We start from the raw sequence: 18,851 nt of genomic DNA on the forward strand, positions 1-18,851 counted from the left end.
GCTGCTGCTGCTGCTGCTGCTGCTGCACGCTTAGTGTGAACATATATAAGTGGTACAAAGATGTATATATGGGTTGTCAATGTTAAAATGTGTTACAATCTTTGTAATAAGTCATATGATCAATGAAATAATATGAAATCTGTTAAAAATGCAATTTCATATTACATATTTATTTTTAGATTGCATTTATTATACCCTTAAAAAATACAATCTCAGAGAAAAATTGTGTTTAAATGTTAATTCTGTGGAGGTTTTGGATTTTTATTTATTAAAGCATTTACATCTTTGTTAATAATTGATCATATGATTTAAACAACTCATTCCTACATCAATTATGTAGCTAAGCTCTACTATTGTTTACATTTTGTTATCTCAAATTATATTTAAGTGGTTTTACAATTTTAATGTATTTGAAAGTATTTTAATATTAAGATGTGCCCAATATTGAGTTCAAAGCTTTATTAGTGTACGCAAAACTAGTAACTAGTTGATCCAACAATGTTAAATATAAACCATTGACAACTTCACTTAGTGCACAATTAACGACTCAAGGAACTAAGATAACATTTTAACAATTTTATAGTACAATAGAAAAAATATCTGATGAAAATAAGTGTTTAAAATATAAGCATGCCATGATGTGCCTGAATATGTATTTATAAGTTGTATATAAAAAATCTATTACTTTTAAGACTTAAAAGTAAATATATTTAATTTATAAGAGTTTAAAATTCCGTTTTGACGTACATATGTTTTTTAATGTTATTAAAACCATCGTTTATGTTCCTCTATTCGAAATAATTAAGTTGATTATTGACAGATACCTTTATTATACATTCCTTTTTAGAGATGTATTTTCAATATAACAATTTACATGTAAGTCATTAATTTTAATATATTTTTTATTATTTATATTTTTATAATATGACAATACACAAATAAAAATAAATAGTGACAATGAATTAACTGAAACATGTGACATTTTTTTATGCGAAATATTTTAATAGACAATGTAAATTATAGAAACAGTATTGCCAGAGGCATGCCATAGAGTAGTGATTTGATTTCCAGTTGCCATTAGGTTGTGTTAGAACATTTACAAAATTTTATCTAGTTACCTAAATTGTATCTGTTTTTTATATAAGAATTTATATTAAATTCTATTTAATACGAGTCTGACTTAGAATTATGGAAATATATAATTTCGACAGATTGTAATTTTTGATACAAAATGGAATTGTGATATTGATATTTATAAAGTAAAAATTATTCAAATTTGTTTTGTTTTATTTATCAATCTATGTTTGAATGAAAACATAATCCATACATTTTTTAATTTCAATAGCATTGATAACCTATAGTAATGAGTATGAGTAGGTTTTTATAAAACTTTTCAATAGTCTTTGTGTAAAATATCATTTTTATCTTGGTAAGAGATAATTAAAGTGCAACAGACAAGTGAAAACTTAACAAAGACCAGACTGTTAGTGCGTTCACTTTTATGCTCGGTATTTATCTTATCTTAACCTACCAATATTTTATATTTTACTCAACCACACTTTGCACATACGTTAAAAAACTATCAAAATAAAGATTTTTCAAGTCTAGATTAAACAATTTTAACGAGAGCTTAATGTTTAAGATATAAATTAGTTGATTTCTATGAATAATTATGAAATAATCCGATTCTTACCAATATTCTTAAACAACACAGTCCAGGACAATTCCATGTCCTTTTCTAAAGTGCACTATTTTCTAAGTCAAATAAAATCAAAAATTAAATGTCTTTTAACTTTTAGACCCTAAATATTGATTCTACATTCACTGTAAGGTGGCGGCGGAGTCTCTGAGCGGTTTGGAACTCTTATAGCATCGGCTTGTAGCGCAGTTTCCCTCACACGCTGCCCGCCGTTAGGAACTTCTCTCTCAGGTAAAGACAGTTGCCGTCGGTACTGAGGTGGAGTTTCCAAATTAGGATTCAAAATATTGTTCCATAGTAAATTAGCTCTCAAATCATTGTCGTTATGTCTTCGCGTTCTTCTACGTTGTCTGTCGTTCCGTGAGCAGAACAAATTCCCGCATTTACAGAACTGACGTAACCATATGTAGGTGCCAACCACGCCGATAGCTAGACCCACTTCTAAACCAATAACGAACGCTTGAAACGCGGAGAATTCTTTATCGAATTTCTTAAACGGCGTTAGAGGTGTGGTCGGTGACAGCGTCTGTTCTGTTACATTTTTTGTTATATTCCAAACTCGATTGATATCAACTGGTTCTCTAGTTTCTGTTACTATAGAAATCATTTTTTCTGACATTTTTGGTAGTTTCTTCTTACACTGTCTGGTGTAGGTGATGCCGCGAGACACGATCCATGACTCAACTGCTATAAAACTCGGATTGCACTGCCAATATTCGTTACGAAGTTCTATTCTGTCCAATTTTCTCAACGGTCGTAAAATATCCACATTTATGGAAATCATGTAATTTTCGCTCAAATCTATCTTCTTTAAATTCGGCAGACGAGTAAACAGTCGATCGGGCAATGATTTTATACGGCAGTTGTTGAGGTTTAAAATCTAAAAGCAATACACATTATTATGGTACTGAAAGTCAAATGGTTTAAGAAAGTTGTTAGTCAATATTTTACAATAGTTATCTTACCTGCAAATTTGTGTGCATTAAGAATGGTTCATTCTTGAGGCTCTCAAATACATTTCCCGACAGATCTAATGTGTCCAAATGCGGTGTGTCCCAAAACAGATCGCCTGGGATATAACGTAGTCTGTTACTGCTTAGGTCCAAATAAACTAAGTTATCAAGACCCGCGAAAGCGTGCAGACCAATCCAGAATATTAGATTATAAGATAGATTTAGTATCTGTATTGATGTATAGCCTAGGTCCTGAAAATATTGTAAATTGCTAATCACATTTCGACATCCGATGTTTCTAAGTATTAGGATTTAAGAAAAGGATTATTTTTTAACTTTTCAAAAACAGTTGAAGCTTTTGCACACTTTGTAGACACACAATCATACTACTAATATTATATATGCGAAAGTTTAGATGGATGGATGTTTGTTAGAGTTTGTAGCCTAAACGGCTGAACGGATTTCGATGAAATTTGCCATAGACGTAGAGGATAGTCTGGAAGAACACACAAGCTACTCAGTTTTTTTTTTTTTTTTAATTCCATGCGGACGGAGTCGGGGGCGTAAGCTAGTATTAAAATAAAATATTAGCACTGTTGTTTCTGTATTGTTTTGTCATATAGCAATATGAAAACAAAAGCACATGTATCCTTACCTTAAAACAAAAGTTGTCAAGTTCACTAAGAACATTATGGCTCAAGCTGTAAACTTGAACTTCTTTGGGCACCCCCACCCCTACACTCACGATGTTCTGGTCCACGCAGGTCGCTCTGTTCAGTTCATTTTCCATGTCACAGTCGCATTGCTTTGGACAAACACTTTCCCCCGCACACGCAGCAATGTACGCAATAATAATAAATAATATCAACCCCATTTTCCTTGCACCACTGCACTTTCACAGTAACTCAGCATTATGATTTACTGTTATTTCCAATAACAAGTAAAACGCATTGACGCATACCGTCACATAAATAGAGCAATGTAAGAATCGCTGTCTTCGAGTGTATGTACAAGATAAGATAGCAAATTATCTTTATATATAAGCATAGATTACTTTATTCCAGCGATAGATCGCAAAGGTGTGGTCCTTTCGAAAGAGTTGTGTTTTGTTTAAAATTATCACGAAAGTTATTGCCTAAAAATTAAACAGCGTGTATCAACAAGCATAGGTTATCTGTTAGCGTGTAACCTTCATAAGATCAGTTTTAGTGGACTCATTATATTAAAGTAACTTTTATATTAACGACGAAATATATACTAAGCTGAGGTAGGTTCAAACTGCAATAATGAAAAAGATAAACATAGGAAGGTGAAAAATTACACTCAACAATTTACTCTAAATGTAGTCAATTTTTGAATTATATTATGAATGATTGTATATAAACACAAATTACTGAAATAAAAAAACCTTTAATAAAAATTCATTTTACTTACATTTAATACCATATTTACATAATTTAATATTGTTTAATGCTATGTGAATAAATTAGAGTTCTGCCTTTGCTGGGTAGATGTGGAGTAACAGCGCTTCATTGTGAAGTCAATGCTCATGATTGCATTCCGCACATCAAAAACAGATGCATTGATTGTCTCAAAGGTTCCCGCTAGTCTGTCAACTGCCATAGCCTGATTATCAAAATTATTTACTTATACATAAGAAGGCCTATTTCTCTAAATAAATAAATACCTCAAACATGAAAGTAAATCATAGATTAACAGTTTGTGACCACAGGACTTTTAATTGGCTATCTTTTTTTTAAATAATTACATTTTTAAGTTAGCTATAATTGTACTTAAAAAAATAAAATACTTGTGCTTGAAACTAAAAAAGCTAATAAATGGATACTAAAATTTACCTGCTTATGTGATGCCTCAGCCATTTGTTCTAAAGCTTTAGAACTTTTAAGAGTAGCTTCTGCCATTTGAGATAAGGCAAGAGCTTGTTGGTCCATCACATCTACCTGTAATAAATACACATAACATTTGAAAAAAACAAAGATTGATGATTTTTTACTTTGTTAAATCTTTAAAAAAATTAATGTTGATTACAAATTAAACATACTAATTTTTCCATCACATTTGTGTATCTTTCATCAGTATCTGTGGACAGTAACCGGTCATCACTGCTAGGAAATCCAACATCATCATCCTTTTCAAATATACTGTCTAGAGCATCATCACCATTGCATGCTTCTTGTTTCACAGAACTCTTTCTTTCTGTCAACAAATTTTACACTTAAAAGTGATATTTAAACTATGAAATGGTTTAAAATTAAATTTTGTATTGAAATCAATAGGAATGTATAAACACTTTATAAGGCTGTGCTCACAGACTTAAAAACAGATGTGCTTATATCATAAATAGAATATAAATACCATAAATACAGATATTAACAACTTTGTCAGCCAGTGACATGTATAAAATACATCATCACCACCAGCTCACTACATGTCCCCACTGAAAGGCTCAGAGCCTACCCTAAGTTAGGAATGAGTAGGTTATAAAATACATACAATGAGTAAAAAAGCGACAAACTTACTTGCATGCTTAATATTAGGTGTGAGATCTAGAATCCGTAACTCCAGGACTGTGAGAGGATCAGTTATTTTGCCTTCAGCTATTTGTTTCTGTTTCAATATTATGCTACGTCTTTTGTCTGACCAGAACTGAAAGAATATATCAATACATATAGAAGTTACATACATCCTTATAAGTTGGCTGTTTTAAAGAATATTGCTTACTATCAGACCAGGGACAGTAAACCATTAGCAATTAACAATAATAAATCAGGATTTAGATTAATGATACATTTACATCCTTAGTTCCTAGTAAGGTATATGTCAAGTTAGCATTCAATTGATAGTCATATAAAGACATGCAGAGTTTACCTTGATCCAACCTTTTACTGATTTTGTAGTACCTTGTATATCATTAACTATACTAGATAGTTCCATCCAAAGTGTTTTAAACCTTTCATTACTCATACCATCTTTTTGTTTGCGGTGAGCCAAGTCTGGATGCTTTTCCATAAACTCCAAGATTGCTTTTACTTGCGCAAATGAAGGTCTGGTTACCTAAAACCATGGCATTTAATAGAATCAATCTAAACCAGTATATATACTAAGATTTACTTGCTTGTGTAGTAAATACGAAGTTATTGATTAGTAAACACGAAATTCGATTTGTTTTACATTTAAAATTCCATTATACTAACACGGCGGGTACTTTCGGGTATTTCAGCTTCTTCCATATCAGCCACGATTTAATTAAACTTATGAGATATTTGAAAAATTATTGTTTCATTAATAATTTATAATAGGTAAATTTTAAAAAGCGGTTATGAAACACTGTGGAATTTACTTCTTGTATTAAGAAAAACACTAACTATGTCGAAATTAATGCTACTATTTAATTCTTTATGTAAAGGTATAACTTTAGGTTTATTTTTATTAAAAATTCGTTATTAAGACATGACAGTGACAAACTGATAAGCACCGACAAATTATGTCAACCAATATAAATAACCAAAATAATGGAGAATGGTAATCTAGTTGATAAAAAATATGATTTGAACGTTTTTTGGCTTGAAGATGTTTTTTAAATTATGGACCTAATACCATCCTGATCTTCCCCTTTTTCCATAACTTTGCATGACTTGTAATTTAAACGGGATAAAAGAAAACAATTTCGTTGTGTTACTCTTTGTTTCTTGATAAATTATTATAGGGCAACACTGGAAGATAGTACTTCAACTTCAATCAAGTCATCTCTCCGCAATACAAGTCTTAGGAAAAAAAAATGTTTAAAAGATTTTTGCTTCCACACTAAATCTGTATTATAAATTACTTCTTACAAACGATAAAAAGATTAATCATTGGATCCATTAATTTTTTTTTACACTTAAGATGTAAATGGTGAATAGTGTGAAAAGTGCAATCACAAAGGTCAGTGTAATGTGATGATATTCCAATTGAAAATAAAATTCAGCTGACTCTTGTTTACAACGTCATAGTTATGTATTCCTTTGAGGGAGATTTTAGGCGAAAGCCTCAACAAAATTTAGCTGGCGCCAGTGCTCAGCGTAAAACAGATCGAGATGCTTTGATACTACAGACACAGCAGCAAAGACAGAAACGCGAGGTTAGTTACAAAACTTGGATTATTTTATATCCAATAACATATAAATTTTTAACCAGAAATCAGTTAACAGAACATAGTAAAGTATTTCCATATTGGTTTATCGTTGTTAGCTAGAATACTTTAATGACATAGCATAATTCAAGATTTGTGTAAACATATTTGATACAATTGTTATAATTAGCCTGGAGATATCAGATATTGTCAATATTCTTAATAACTACCAAGATTTGTTAACAATATATCACAAAGTCAATGTGTAACTGTATTTAGTGTTTATTAGATTAATTCTACATTTATGAATATAAGATAATATTAAATGTAAATATTATAGGAACATCGTAGAAGACTGAATAGTACAATCAAAATCCAAGCTTTTGTACGAAGCTACCTTACAAGGAAACATTGCAAGCAAGTTGAAAGAGAGCAGTTTGATACAATATTCCCAAGAGCCAATCCCGATGATCAAAACATAATAACATTGTTAGTAGCAAAGATATTATTCTTTTACGATGATCGGAAAGATTTTAACAGATTGGTAAGTGATTTATTTTAATTAAAATTAATTCTAAAACATTGTAAAAGTTTCAAAGCAAGATAATAAAACAAGTCAGTTTGTTTACTGTTTTTGAAATATATTAAAAATCAATATCATTTTAGGTGTCTATATCACAGCTATTATTGAAGCAATGGCAAAAAGTGTTTCAAAGTGGAGGCTCTTCAATACAGATCAGGCGGTTGCTTGCTTTACATCTCCGATTGCTTCAAAATGATTCAGAGGTATAACATTGTATCTCACTAAGTATATTAAAAACTTATAAATAAACTTCAACACCCCAGTTTATTATAAATTACAATATGAAATATTTCCTTGCCTTATAAGCCATATAATAAAATGAAATCCCATTACACTCCTACAGTTTTAAGCATGCAGTTTACAGGTATATATCAAACTGAAGTGTGGTGGGTTTAAGAAATGCAATGAAAAATGTTTGACTTTTTTTTTGATATGGCAATCTTATTTGTTAAGGTTCCTTTGGCTGTGCCATTGAGGATGTTAGAGGTGTTCACATCAACACAATCTGCGGAAACATCAATGACTTGTGAAGAGGCTGTTAATATTATTGGAGGATCATTTTTATATTTGATCAAAAGAGGCAAGTTATCTGAGATATCATAGACTTGCTACTTATTTATAGATAAAATTAAAGATAACTGTTTATCTAAAAATTTATATCAAATTAAAAATATATTTACCTATAGCATAAAATTTTTTGACAATAACATTGGATTAATTTGTGTAATTTGTAGGCTACTTTAAAGATTTACGTAATCTGATGTGTCAACGCACACCACCTTTATATGGACCATCACCGAATCCACCCACCCCTTTGTGCGGCGCCTTGCTGGATTTAATCCAGAGACCGCTCAATCTGACTGTCCAAATTAATACTTCACTATATGAGTAAGTATTTAAAAGTATAATCACTAAATAGTATTAACTAGCTGTTGTCTGCGATATGGTCCATGCAAAATTAAAATAACATAAGCCTATAATATGGCCGTCTATGTCAGCTATGTCAGCCCGGCTGTTTCGGAGATTGCCCGCAACAAACGCGGTTTGCGGACTGACAGACAAATAATTTTAAAAAGCCTTTTTCGTTATCAGCAACGCAAATACATCATCTTCCCGAAATCTGGAATTTTTCTTTTGATATTACTAACAGACACTCACTCATTAACAGGGACAAGCTCATAGATTTTTGTGCCCTTGAAACACTTAGAAAATATCTTGCAAATTTGCAATTATATACCAATAACTAATAATTTTTAATGTTCTGTCAATTTCTTCCTATATTATTTTTTTTGCATGATTAATATAATTATTTATTTTCAGAGATACAGTTATAACAGAGTTTGCGTCAACATTCTTGTGCAATCCGTATCCGGAGCCTGTTGAGATGTACATCCTACCAGCGCTAGCACAGGACCGTAACAGTCCCTTCCCCTTCTTAGGACTTATACGATGTATGCGGGATGAACGTAAATTTACTAGCGGAAAATTAATCAATGACTCGTGGTTGTTACATTCCATTTTATCATTAGAACCTCCTGGATTTGGTGAGTAAATAAATTAGTATACGAAATAACCGTAATATTTTTAAAATTACATGCACCGGAAACAAACAGACAAAAATGATTTAATAATATGTATGTTGAGTGACAATAGCTGCAAGATATTAAATTTATTTCTCAATATTACACACACAACAATTTTATTGTATGTATAGACGTTTATTGCATTTTGCTTACTTTTAAATATTCATTTTGTTTTAGGTAATCAGCTACGTAGTGTAGACAATTCAAAACTTCCGAACAATCCAATTGTGTTAGAATATCTGAAGATATTAGCGATGCTGACAGAGAATGTGTGCAATAAACAGATAACATATGAATATGAAAATTCATTGTTCAGTCAGGAGACGGCAGCGGATAAAGATGATGATAGTGATGATGAGGTGGAACCCAACCCAACGTCAGTGAGGGAACAGACATTGTTGACTAAATGTATAGAGATGTTGAATGAACCAGACAATTGCATCATGATGACATGTTCCCAAATCAATGAAAATGAACTCAGTGAGGACTTTTTAGATTATATTTCCAAGATATGTCATAACTTACTTTTGAGTCATAAGATGGCTCTACATAAGTACCGGTAAGTTATCTCTGAAAATGATTTGTAATTTATCCCAATGACATGAAATAACTTCGAAAAATTCAATCGCCGTTATGCTATGAATTTAAATATTTCATTCTTATAACTACTATAAACTACATAACGCTATACTAGCTGGATGGCTGGCAACAACAGTGCAGTTCCCATAACATACTTCCTTGGACAGCCTCATTTTAAAATGGTCTGACCTTGGCAGTATTACGAAATCAGTACGATTTGAAGCTCAAGAAGCGAGCATACTTCTTTAAGGCTGACTACAAGACTTTATCATTGATTACTTTGTTTACTCCCTTTTCTTATGAGATAAACCACTTTTTTAAATTAAAATATTAGTAGATTTTGTTAATTTACTAATATTTCCTTTAATCATCCCAACCCCCAGATAAGGTTGAGGACAATAGTCGAATGGCGGGATTCGAACCCTAGACCGTAAGATCGGTAGTCCGTACCCCAAACCATTAGGCTATCGACGCTTTATCTTCGTATTTTCAACTTGTCTGATAGTCGTATACATGTCAGGTTACTGTACACGCTGGCCTTCAAGCCGATATTCGTGCGCGGGCTGTGGCGCTGGCTGAGCGGCATGTGCCAGGAGTCGCTGTTCGGCGGGCCCAGCACGGCGCTGCTGGCCGTGCTGTCGCGCGGCGTGGTGGCGCCCGGCGTGCAGCTGCTGCTGGCGCCGCTCGCCGTCTTCTGCGCGCTCTTCACGCTGCTCATCGGCACGCTGCACGATACGGAGTTCTTCAGGGATACCGGAGACAATGACACATTCAATTTCGATTGTAAGTTTTTATTTTTATTGAAGAAACCGCGAAGCGACCGCTGCCTATAGACATCTGCAGTTGCAGATCCGTTGCCTAATCGACGGAGAGGGAGATAAAGAGGATAATTCCCCTTCCTATGCGTCTCCTCCACCGTCAAATCCACTTTTTCTTCCTTCTTCTTAAGAAAAGGGTGGAAAGGGAAAGGGACTAAAATTAGGCACCTCACTCATTAGACGAAAGATTGAATTGCCTCCACTTCACGCCTTTTTTTCTGTGTGGTCGTGGTTTTGCGCAGACCCATTCGTACTAAGATATTTAAGCAGGCTCTACCACTGTAAATTAATCCAGATTATATTCTACATTCTACTATATCTATTCGAAATTTCACCATCTAGATAAGCTGGTCTGGAGATACGTTTTTACTTCTTGATTTATCCATCCAAAATACCTTTACCTTCTATGATTTGATTTTTATGCATTTCAGTGAGTATACCAGGTCCGTCTGTGGGTCGCACACACGCGTTCGAGTTCTCCGAGCTGGGCGCGCTGTGCCGCGCGCTGCGCCAGCTCTGCCTGGGCCTGCTGGAGCTGGCCGTGCCCGACACCCGCCTCGCGCTCGCACTCTCCCCGTACAAGCAGCCCACGCAACAGCACACGCAGGAGTGGACACATCTCTTCAAGGTACAACCCTAAACGTAAATAAATAAAAAAAACTATAAGCTTCACTATATAAAAATGTACTCATTTACAAAAGTTGAAACACTTGTCTTGACTTTGGTACAAAATGTACACTCAGGACAATTCGCGGTGTTCCCTTTTCAGAAAAATTACCTGTTGAATTCAACGAAACAATCTGCGCCTCGTACAAATTAGTTAGCAATGAGTTGCGCAAATGTTATAAAAACATAAAGCCGTATGAACCACTGATCGACCTTATTTTCGTACAAACATATTTAGATGCGGAGTCCTAATAGTTAATGTTTTCGTGGTCGTCTCAATGCGTCCAAAACGTTCAAAAGTGTGTAGGTTAACTTATGAAAACTTTTGTGAGACATTATACTTTATAAATTATAACACGACTATACTCACGTGACAACCTTCGGTGTAGCTACCGACCAGTTTCAGACCCGTCGGGGTTCCTTCAGGGTGAGTAGTTACCGGCTTTATTAGCTATCGCGTCGCGACGGACACTGAACCGTGAAATAAAGACCCCTGAAGGTCTGAAAAAGGTCGGTGCGTACACCGAAGGTTGTCACGTGAGTTTAGCCATGTTATGGTTATAATTTTTAGGTTAGGTTATAAGGTTTTCATTGCCAGATGCTCTAACTGTACACGTGTGTCAGGTGTGCACGCAGCTGCTGCGCACGCTGTACGCTCGCGACGAGCGGCTGCACTTCAGCACGGGCGGGGCGGCGGGCGGGCCGGGCGCGGCTGCTGGCGGCGCCAGCGCGGCCTGGTCTGGAGAACGAGAAGACGATGCCACCGAGGTGGCGGCGCTGCTCGTCTTCGCACGCGCGCACATCCGGGATACCACGCCTCTAGTCGACACCACACGTATTGTAAACAATGGTGAGAAGTACTATTGTAACAACTAACTATTGCGCGTGACTTCGTCTGTGCGAAGTTATAAAATAATTTAAATTTAGCCTATGTTACTGACTGATATCGTAGCTTCTAAATGGTGAAAAGAATTTTGAAATCGGCTTAGTAGTTTTTGAGTTTTTCAGTACATACAAAACTAAAAAACTTTTTACTAATAAATCGAAATCTCTACATGTGTATGGCTGTTAAGCAATAATTAGACACGTGTGTAAATTCAAATTTTACTTGTGTGAAATGTTTTTATTTATATTTTTCAGAAGAGGGACCACCATTCACGACAAAGGAATTGAGGATGCTGACTATATTAAAGGAGATTCCTTTCGTCATATCGTTCTCCACCAGAGTCTTGATATTCCAAACATTGCTACTTAGGTTAGCCTCAAATATGAGATAATTGATGTTTTAGTTTTAGGGAACATAATGTATTTATTTTTTCTCCAATTTCAGGGAAAAAAGTACAAATTGGTTGCAAAATTTTAACGAAGGCCCTTCAATTAATATTAATATTAGACGGACACATTTATATGAAGATGCCTTTGAAAAGCTGAGCCCAGAGAATGGTAAGCAAATTAAATTACAAATCCCCGTTTCCATCAGAACTCATATATCTTAATACCACCATAATTCTTGTTACTTCCAAATACTTTATCCATGTACAGTCGCGGAAATGCGCGGTGTACCTATTACGGAAAATACCCTATTCCTTGCAACGAAACAAACTTCGCCTCTACGTACAAATGCGAATTATGTTAATAAACCTACTAATTGTGTACTGTTCGACTTTTTTCATACTGACAGATTTAAACGTTGCATCCAATCAGTTATTGTACCTCGTATCTCAATACGCTTGCTAGCTTTTTAATCGTGACACCGCCAGATTTAACTGATTGTACATTTCGCAGAACCCAATCTGAAGCTGACTTTGCGCATTCAGTTTATTAACCAAGTGGGCGCGGACGAGGCCGGTGTTGACGGCGGCGGTGTCTTCAGGGAGTTCCTCTCAGAATTACTAAAGTTCGTTAGACTTCATTGTTTTATTTTTATATACAGATAGTGAAGTTTCTCTAAAATATTTCTGTTTTAAACTTATCTATTTCTTATAAGATAACCAGAAAAAATATAGACAAAAAATCAACCATTGAGGTAAAAAAAAAACATTCTTTTTCGTGCGACTAAACATGGCCAGTGTTGTGACGTCATCAAACAATAAGAATGGATTTGATTGGTTCTCAGAGATGTCAAAAGTCAAAAAGTGATCAAACTACCAGTAACTTGTTTCAACTAATAGCATTGTGTTTTAGAACAAGGAAGGGAATTAAAACAAATACTATTAAATTATTAAATTTCGCTACTAAGAGCCTATCCCACCAAATTGTAAATTGTATGATAACAATCCAATGTAAAATATGTGATAGAAATATTGAATTATGTTACCTTATCTAACAGTGACTTCATTTTTAAACTATTACTATATTTACTACTTAGCCTTAGCAGCCAGTGGTGGGACAGGCCCTAAATCTTTTGATTGTACTTTTCAGATCAGCATTCGATCCTAACAGAGGGCTGTTTCGTTTGACCAAAGACAACATGTTATATCCCAATCCTGGAGTACACTTGCTGTATGACGACTTCCCGATGCACTATTACTTCGTGGGGAGAATGCTTGGAAAGGTATTTTAGTATTTCATAATTTATCCAATTATTAACATTTTAATGAGATTGGTAGAATATTCTACTACAAGAAAAAGACCAAACTTGGTTTTAAATTTCTACGAAATACAATCATACTTCTTACTTAATATGGATGTTTGTTAGGATTAGCACAGGTGTAAATCATAGTTTGGAAGAACACATATATTACTTTTTAATTGTGTGCGGACGGAATGGAGTTTATCATAACATTTCATTAGTATGTTACTCACTGATAACGTAGTTTTTTATTGGTGAAAGAATTTTTGAAATTGACCTAATAGTTTTTGAGTTATTTTAAAACATACAAAAATACGCATAGGAAGGTGAAATTTCCTCTTTATGTGCGTCTCCTCCGTCAATAAAGGGTAGGCAACGTATCTGCAATTGCTATCTATGGGCAGCGGTCGCTTTCCATTTCGGTGGATTCACGTGGCCGCTTGCTCGTTTCCCATCTTATGTTATAAAAAAAATACAAATCCTTCCTCTTTCTAATACTAGTATAGATTACTGTGTATGCGTAGGCGCTGTACGAGTGCCTGCTGGTGGAGCTGCCGCTGGCGGAGTTCTTCCTGAGCAAGCTGTGCTCGTCGCGCGAGCCGGACGTGCACGCGCTGGCGTCGCTGGACCCCGCGCTGTACCGCGGCCTGCTGCAGCTGCGCGCGCACGCCCGCCGCGACGTGCCCGACCTCGGCCTCGACTTCACCGTGCTCACTGACGACCTGGGCGAGCAGAGGGTGGGAAAAATGTTTTTTGGTCCTTCGAGTCGGATCTGGCTTATTATGTACTGAACTGAAAAACTGCAACTATCGGCAATAATATATTTATGATTATTATAATAATTGTTAAAGTAAAAATATTCTGTGGTTAAATTTCGGATTTTTATATGTGATTTCAACGCATGAGCGTCTCGTAATGCTTCAGAAATTCTTTACTTCGTATATGTGTCTTAGTATACCAATTTATGTAACTATTAGAATTAGATGCATCAATTAATTTAAAAATCATATTGGATAATAATGTCGAATGTACAATTTTATTTTGCACAGACAGAGGAGTTGAAGCCTGGAGGTGCCAATATACCTGTCACAGCCGAGAATAGGATAGAATATATACATCTTGTTGCAGATTACAAACTTAATAGGTACGTATTGCACCAAGTATTATATTTCAGTAGATTTTTGTTAGTTATTCTAGTTAAACTTAAACAAGCGTGTGTGCTTATGATTCATGACAATATTCGAATGCCGGGATTAGAACCCACGACGTCTAGACTGACAGTGGACCGACCAATAATCCAGTAATGCACAAATTTACTAACCAAAGTGCCATATAAAAATAAATTAAGAGACAAATTGTTTTTAGCAACCTTTTATTATACTAAATAAGGACACCAAATAAAACTCATCTCATTTCATACTCAATAAATATTTATTAATGCAAACAATGTGCTTGATTTGAAAAGTTATAGTAAGTCAGCTGTATTTAAATAGCTAAAGAACTGCATTTAATCAGCCAAAGAGCCACATGCGGCTCTGGAGCCTTACTTAAACAGCCAAAGAGCTACATGCGGCTCTGGAGCTGTACTTAGAGTCAAAGAGCTACATGCGTCTCTGGAGCCGTACTTAAAGAACCAAAGAGCTACATGTGGTTCTATAGCCGTACTTAAAGAGCCAAAGTGCTACATGCAGCTCTGGAGCCGTACTTAAAGAGCCAAAGAGCTTCATGCGGCTCTGGGGCCTTATTTAAAGAGCCAAAGAGCTATATGCGGTTCTGGATCCGTACTTCGAGCCAAAGAGCTACATCCGATTCCAAAGCCGCACTTTTTCTATTACTGTATTAGTATGTTTTAATGAGTGATTATTGTTGTAGACAAATAAGAGCCCAGTGCAACGCATTCAAGCGCGGCGTGACGTCGGTGGTGAGCGCGGAGTGGCTGCGCATGTTCTCCTGCCGCGAGCTGCAGCTGCTGGTCTCCGGCGCGGAGGTGCCCATCGACATCGACGACCTCAGGAAGAACACCAACTACGCAGGTACACACTTTTATACCACAACTAGCTGTTGCCCGCGACTTCGTACCCGCTATCTATGTGTTATATACACACGGTTATATTTTCGCGTTATCAAACATAGAGGGTGGGAGAATTAGAAGATAATTTCAAAAAATACAATTAAATAGAGGAATAACGTTGCTATGGTAACTTAAATTCTCAACCAGACTAAATACTACTACATAATTTGTAAATCTTTGTTTAACTATATTTGGTACTATAATAGAGATATTTAATTTATTTTAAATAATAATGAAGCGATAAACCGCAGTTATTTTTTTCCACTAGCGGTCCTCGACAAGTAATGTTAGGAAAAGGGTCTTAACAATGAAATAGTGTTGTAATGTATGTATGTCGTAGGTGGTTTCTCTGAGCGTCACCCGACGGTGCAGGCGTTCTGGAAGGTGGTGGAAGGCTTCACCAACGACCAGCGCCGGCAGCTGCTGAAGTTCGTCACCAGCTGCTCGCGACCTCCACTACTGGGATTTAAGGTACACAAAGCAACTTAGGTAAAATTAGCAAACTGAGCTGCAATGGATGCCATTATTTAAATTAATTTCGTTTAAAGACTTGATTTCCTACAGTGTAGTATCTATCTTTACTAGTGTAATAAAAGGTAAACACACACTTCTTTGTTGCCTAAGATGTCAGCAATGGGGATGTTTCCTAATGTTACAAATTCAAATAAAGTTATGTTTAATATTTTAATGACATTATTTTAAAACCTATAATAACATTTGGAGACCTTAAATGTTTGTCTCCATTGAAATATAAATTAAAAACGCTGCAATATTTTTTACCCTCCATTACTCAATCTCAAACACCAATCAGAGCTCGGTGACGTAGCTTCTTCGCCAACAACATGGCAGTGTGACCAGCTTCAGTGAATGTCAGTGCATCTTGTAGTTATAATTTTTTTTTAATCATTATAATAATTGAGTTTGCGTGTGTTAGATTATGAGGACTCCATTATTAAGTGTTTTTATATTTACGTCATATTTTACGAGCAAATTTTTCGATCACTATGACGAAAAAAAAATAGTAAAAGTTATTTGAATAGCTAATTCAATTTACGTCTGGTCACTTTGAATGACTTTGACAGACCGCGACGCGAGGTTTGTTAGCAAAGAAGTGACGTCATGTCATGAGGCGTTTTCGCGGTCTTTCGAGAAGTTGTTTTTAGTTAAGTGTTTTTGTAATTAAATGTTGCGTATATGATTTTATTGTATTGTTTTTTCTTGTTTAGATACGGTTTATCTACATAATAAAAGCAATATACTTTGTCAAGTTCTTGACCAACCAGCTCAGGGGGGTCATGACCCCCAAGACCTCCCGCCCCCCTCGATCCGTCGTTACCAAACAGCGATTTTTTTTTTACTTAGCTGGTTAGAAAAATTTGGCTAAGAAAATGGAACAAGCCATTTGATATTGGTAATAGTAAGATGTGTGTGCAGGACCTGATCCCGACGTTCTGCATCCAGTCTGCGGGCGCGGCGGAGCGGCTGCCCACCGCCTCCACCTGCATGAACCTGCTGAAGCTGCCCGAGTTCCGCTCCGAGCAGGCGCTGGCCGACAAGCTGCTCTACGCCATACAGGCCGGCGCCGGCTTCGAGCTCAGCTAGTGCCGGTCCGTCTTCTCTCCTCTCTCTGCACTATACTAATAAAGAGGATGTAATCTTTACAGTGGTAGAGCCCCCAGAAATACCACGGCCACCAAGACAGGCGTGAAGCGGCAGCAATTCCGCGTTTCGTCTGATGAGTGTGGTGCCAGAGCCCTAATTTAAGTCCCTTTCTCTTTACCACCCTTTTAAATGTCATCGAAATCCTTACAGCCGTTTAGGCTACAAACTCTAACAAACATCCATCTAAACTTTATTTATAATATAACATTTATAATATGAGGTATGATATCAGCAATCATAGCATGTTTTTTGAAATACTGTTTTTTTCTTATAAAAACCCATACACTCACGACACACTCTAGGATATGTATTTTAAGATTATCAGAAAGTAAGTTTTGTTCGATACAACTATTAATTCAATTTGATAACCTAACATCAATTTTTTTTTATTTCCACGCCTTTAAACTAAGGAGATGAGTAAATTGGAAATAAATGTCATTACAGACAGGGACAAATATAAAATGAAAGTTTTAATAATGATTATTAATAAATTTATTTTCAGACATGTGTACAGCGGGAGACGAGTGCATCGTTTATATTATAAATATACGTCATTCTGCAACACATTAGTGTACTGAGTGTAAATCTCATTGTGATAATGTTAATTTTATATAGAGCCGGTTTTTGTGTAAATAAATATTACCCGAATTGCTCCGCGAGACTTTTATTTCATAGGAAATTGATACGAAGTAAAGTTTAAAAAAAAAATTTGTTTCCATCGAGATTTTTAGGAATTTCTTGCTCAATACCTAAGGGGTTATCACGAATACTCGTGAGATCGTTTCTATCACATTTAAAAAATCTTTGCAGGAATGGTTTTATAGTAATAAAGTATACTTAAAAAAAGTTTGGTACAATTTGGCGTCATATGCATAGTGCCTATTGTACAGCACTTCTAAAGTGCACCAAAAAATCTCGTACAAATGTCGATGGAATTACGAATACGTTCTCGAAACTCACGCTTCGTGATAGACCCTCAATTGTCAAAATTTCTCAAAAATTATGCAATAATTTTTGTTTAATATTTATTTCGTTCTGCATTTAGTGACGTATAAATTTTTGCTATGTTTTTAAGAACAGGCTCACTGTTGAGTGAAATAATAACTCTTCATCTTTTTAACTCGTTAGAAATGTTTTAGCTTCTTTTAGTTATACTTTTCATGTATATATGTATATTTCTTAATCCGTGTGTATGTACAAGGTACAGTCAGCTGCATAAACATGTATACATTTACAAAACTTCAGACACTTTGTACACTTGTACACTTCCGACGAAGTGACCGATGGTTAGGTATTTTTATTACTAAAGGCCGACACTATTTTTTAAAGATTTGTAAATGTTTAAATTTATGCAGCTCATTGTACATGATTAAAATATACAGCAGTTTTATAGGTTTTATGGTGTTTCGGAAACAATAATATTAATGTTTATTGTAGATAATGTAATTGTATAAAGTACGTCCAACGAGAAGCGATACTAAAAAGAAGTGCGTAACCTTTTTGAGTTATGTTATACCAACAGTAAGTATGTGG

At 35.2% G+C, this 18,851-nt stretch overlaps 3 protein-coding genes across 5 annotated transcripts; 1 reads left to right on the forward strand and 2 right to left on the reverse strand.

Moving 5' to 3' along the window:
- Nucleotides 1-644: 644 nt before the first annotated feature.
- Nucleotides 645-3,551, reverse strand: LOC106100406 (leucine-rich repeat-containing protein 26). Its single transcript, XM_013279240.1, has 3 exons — nt 3,308-3,551; nt 2,665-2,904; nt 645-2,579 (listed from the first exon to the last, which is right to left on the reverse strand). Exons 1-3 carry the CDS (start codon nt 3,524-3,526, stop codon nt 1,803-1,805), a joined length of 1,236 nt encoding a protein of 411 aa, XP_013134694.1. The 5' UTR covers nt 3,527-3,551; the 3' UTR covers nt 645-1,802.
- A 163-nt stretch (nt 3,552-3,714) lies between these two features.
- On the reverse strand, nt 3,715-6,126 carry LOC106100415. 3 transcript variants are annotated; one of them, XM_013279254.1, is made up of 7 exons: nt 5,868-6,123; nt 5,542-5,727; nt 5,193-5,319; nt 4,715-4,869; nt 4,509-4,613; nt 4,087-4,278; nt 3,715-3,787 (listed from the first exon to the last, which is right to left on the reverse strand). In XM_013279254.1, exons 1-6 carry the CDS (start codon nt 5,901-5,903, stop codon nt 4,126-4,128), a joined length of 762 nt encoding a protein of 253 aa, XP_013134708.1. In that variant the 5' UTR covers nt 5,904-6,123; the 3' UTR covers nt 3,715-3,787; nt 4,087-4,125. The 3 variants fall into 3 exon arrangements, with proteins under 3 accessions (XP_013134708.1, XP_013134707.1, XP_013134709.1); XM_013279253.1 differs by lacking the exon at nt 3,715-3,787 and having other exon boundaries at nt 4,062-4,278; XM_013279255.1 differs by lacking the exon at nt 3,715-3,787 and having other exon boundaries at nt 4,158-4,268; nt 5,868-6,126.
- Nucleotides 6,127-6,384: 258 nt separating this feature from the next.
- LOC106100394 (ubiquitin-protein ligase E3C) lies at nt 6,385-17,972 on the forward strand. The gene is made up of 20 exons (XM_013279222.1): nt 6,385-6,793; nt 7,125-7,328; nt 7,451-7,570; nt 7,821-7,947; nt 8,102-8,255; nt 8,688-8,911; nt 9,128-9,509; nt 10,050-10,312; nt 10,779-10,975; nt 11,638-11,863; nt 12,154-12,268; nt 12,344-12,456; nt 12,799-12,910; nt 13,435-13,567; nt 14,110-14,322; nt 14,635-14,729; nt 15,458-15,618; nt 15,997-16,127; nt 17,091-17,263; nt 17,821-17,972. The coding sequence occupies exons 1-19, from the start codon at nt 6,668-6,670 to the stop codon at nt 17,256-17,258; spliced, it is 3,264 nt and encodes a 1,087-aa protein (XP_013134676.1). The 5' UTR covers nt 6,385-6,667; the 3' UTR covers nt 17,259-17,263; nt 17,821-17,972.
- The last annotated feature ends 879 nt before the right edge of the window (nt 17,973-18,851 follow it).

This window comes from Papilio polytes, unplaced genomic scaffold (genome assembly GCF_000836215.1).
Source record: "Papilio polytes unplaced genomic scaffold, Ppol_1.0 DF824047.1, whole genome shotgun sequence".
NCBI lineage: Eukaryota > Metazoa > Arthropoda > Insecta > Lepidoptera > Papilionidae > Papilio > Papilio polytes.

Coding starts and splice junctions, on each gene's coding strand:
- LOC106100394 (XM_013279222.1), top strand. CDS start 6,668: ATGTATTCCTTTGAGGGAGATTTTAGGCGAAAGCCTCAACAAAATTTA. Junction 6,794..7,124: donor AGCAAAGACAGAAACGCGAG/GTTAGTTACAAA, acceptor TAAATATTATAG/GAACATCGTAGAAGACTGAA. Junction 14,730..15,457: donor GCAGATTACAAACTTAATAG/GTACGTATTGCA, acceptor TTATTGTTGTAG/ACAAATAAGAGCCCAGTGCA.
- LOC106100415 (XM_013279254.1), bottom strand. CDS start 5,903: ATGGAAGAAGCTGAAATACCCGAAAGTACCCGCCGT. Junction 5,728..5,867: donor TACCCGAAAGTACCCGCCGT/GTTAGTATAATG, acceptor CCATGGTTTTAG/GTAACCAGACCTTCATTTGC. Junction 4,614..4,714: donor CAAATGTGATGGAAAAATTA/GTATGTTTAATT, acceptor TATTTATTACAG/GTAGATGTGATGGACCAACA.
- LOC106100406 (XM_013279240.1), bottom strand. CDS start 3,526: ATGGGGTTGATATTATTTATTATTATTGCGTACATTGCTGCGTGTGCG. Junction 2,905..3,307: donor TTGACAACTTTTGTTTTAAG/GTAAGGATACAT, acceptor CAATATTTTCAG/GACCTAGGCTATACATCAAT. Junction 2,580..2,664: donor TAATGCACACAAATTTGCAG/GTAAGATAACTA, acceptor TATTGCTTTTAG/ATTTTAAACCTCAACAACTG.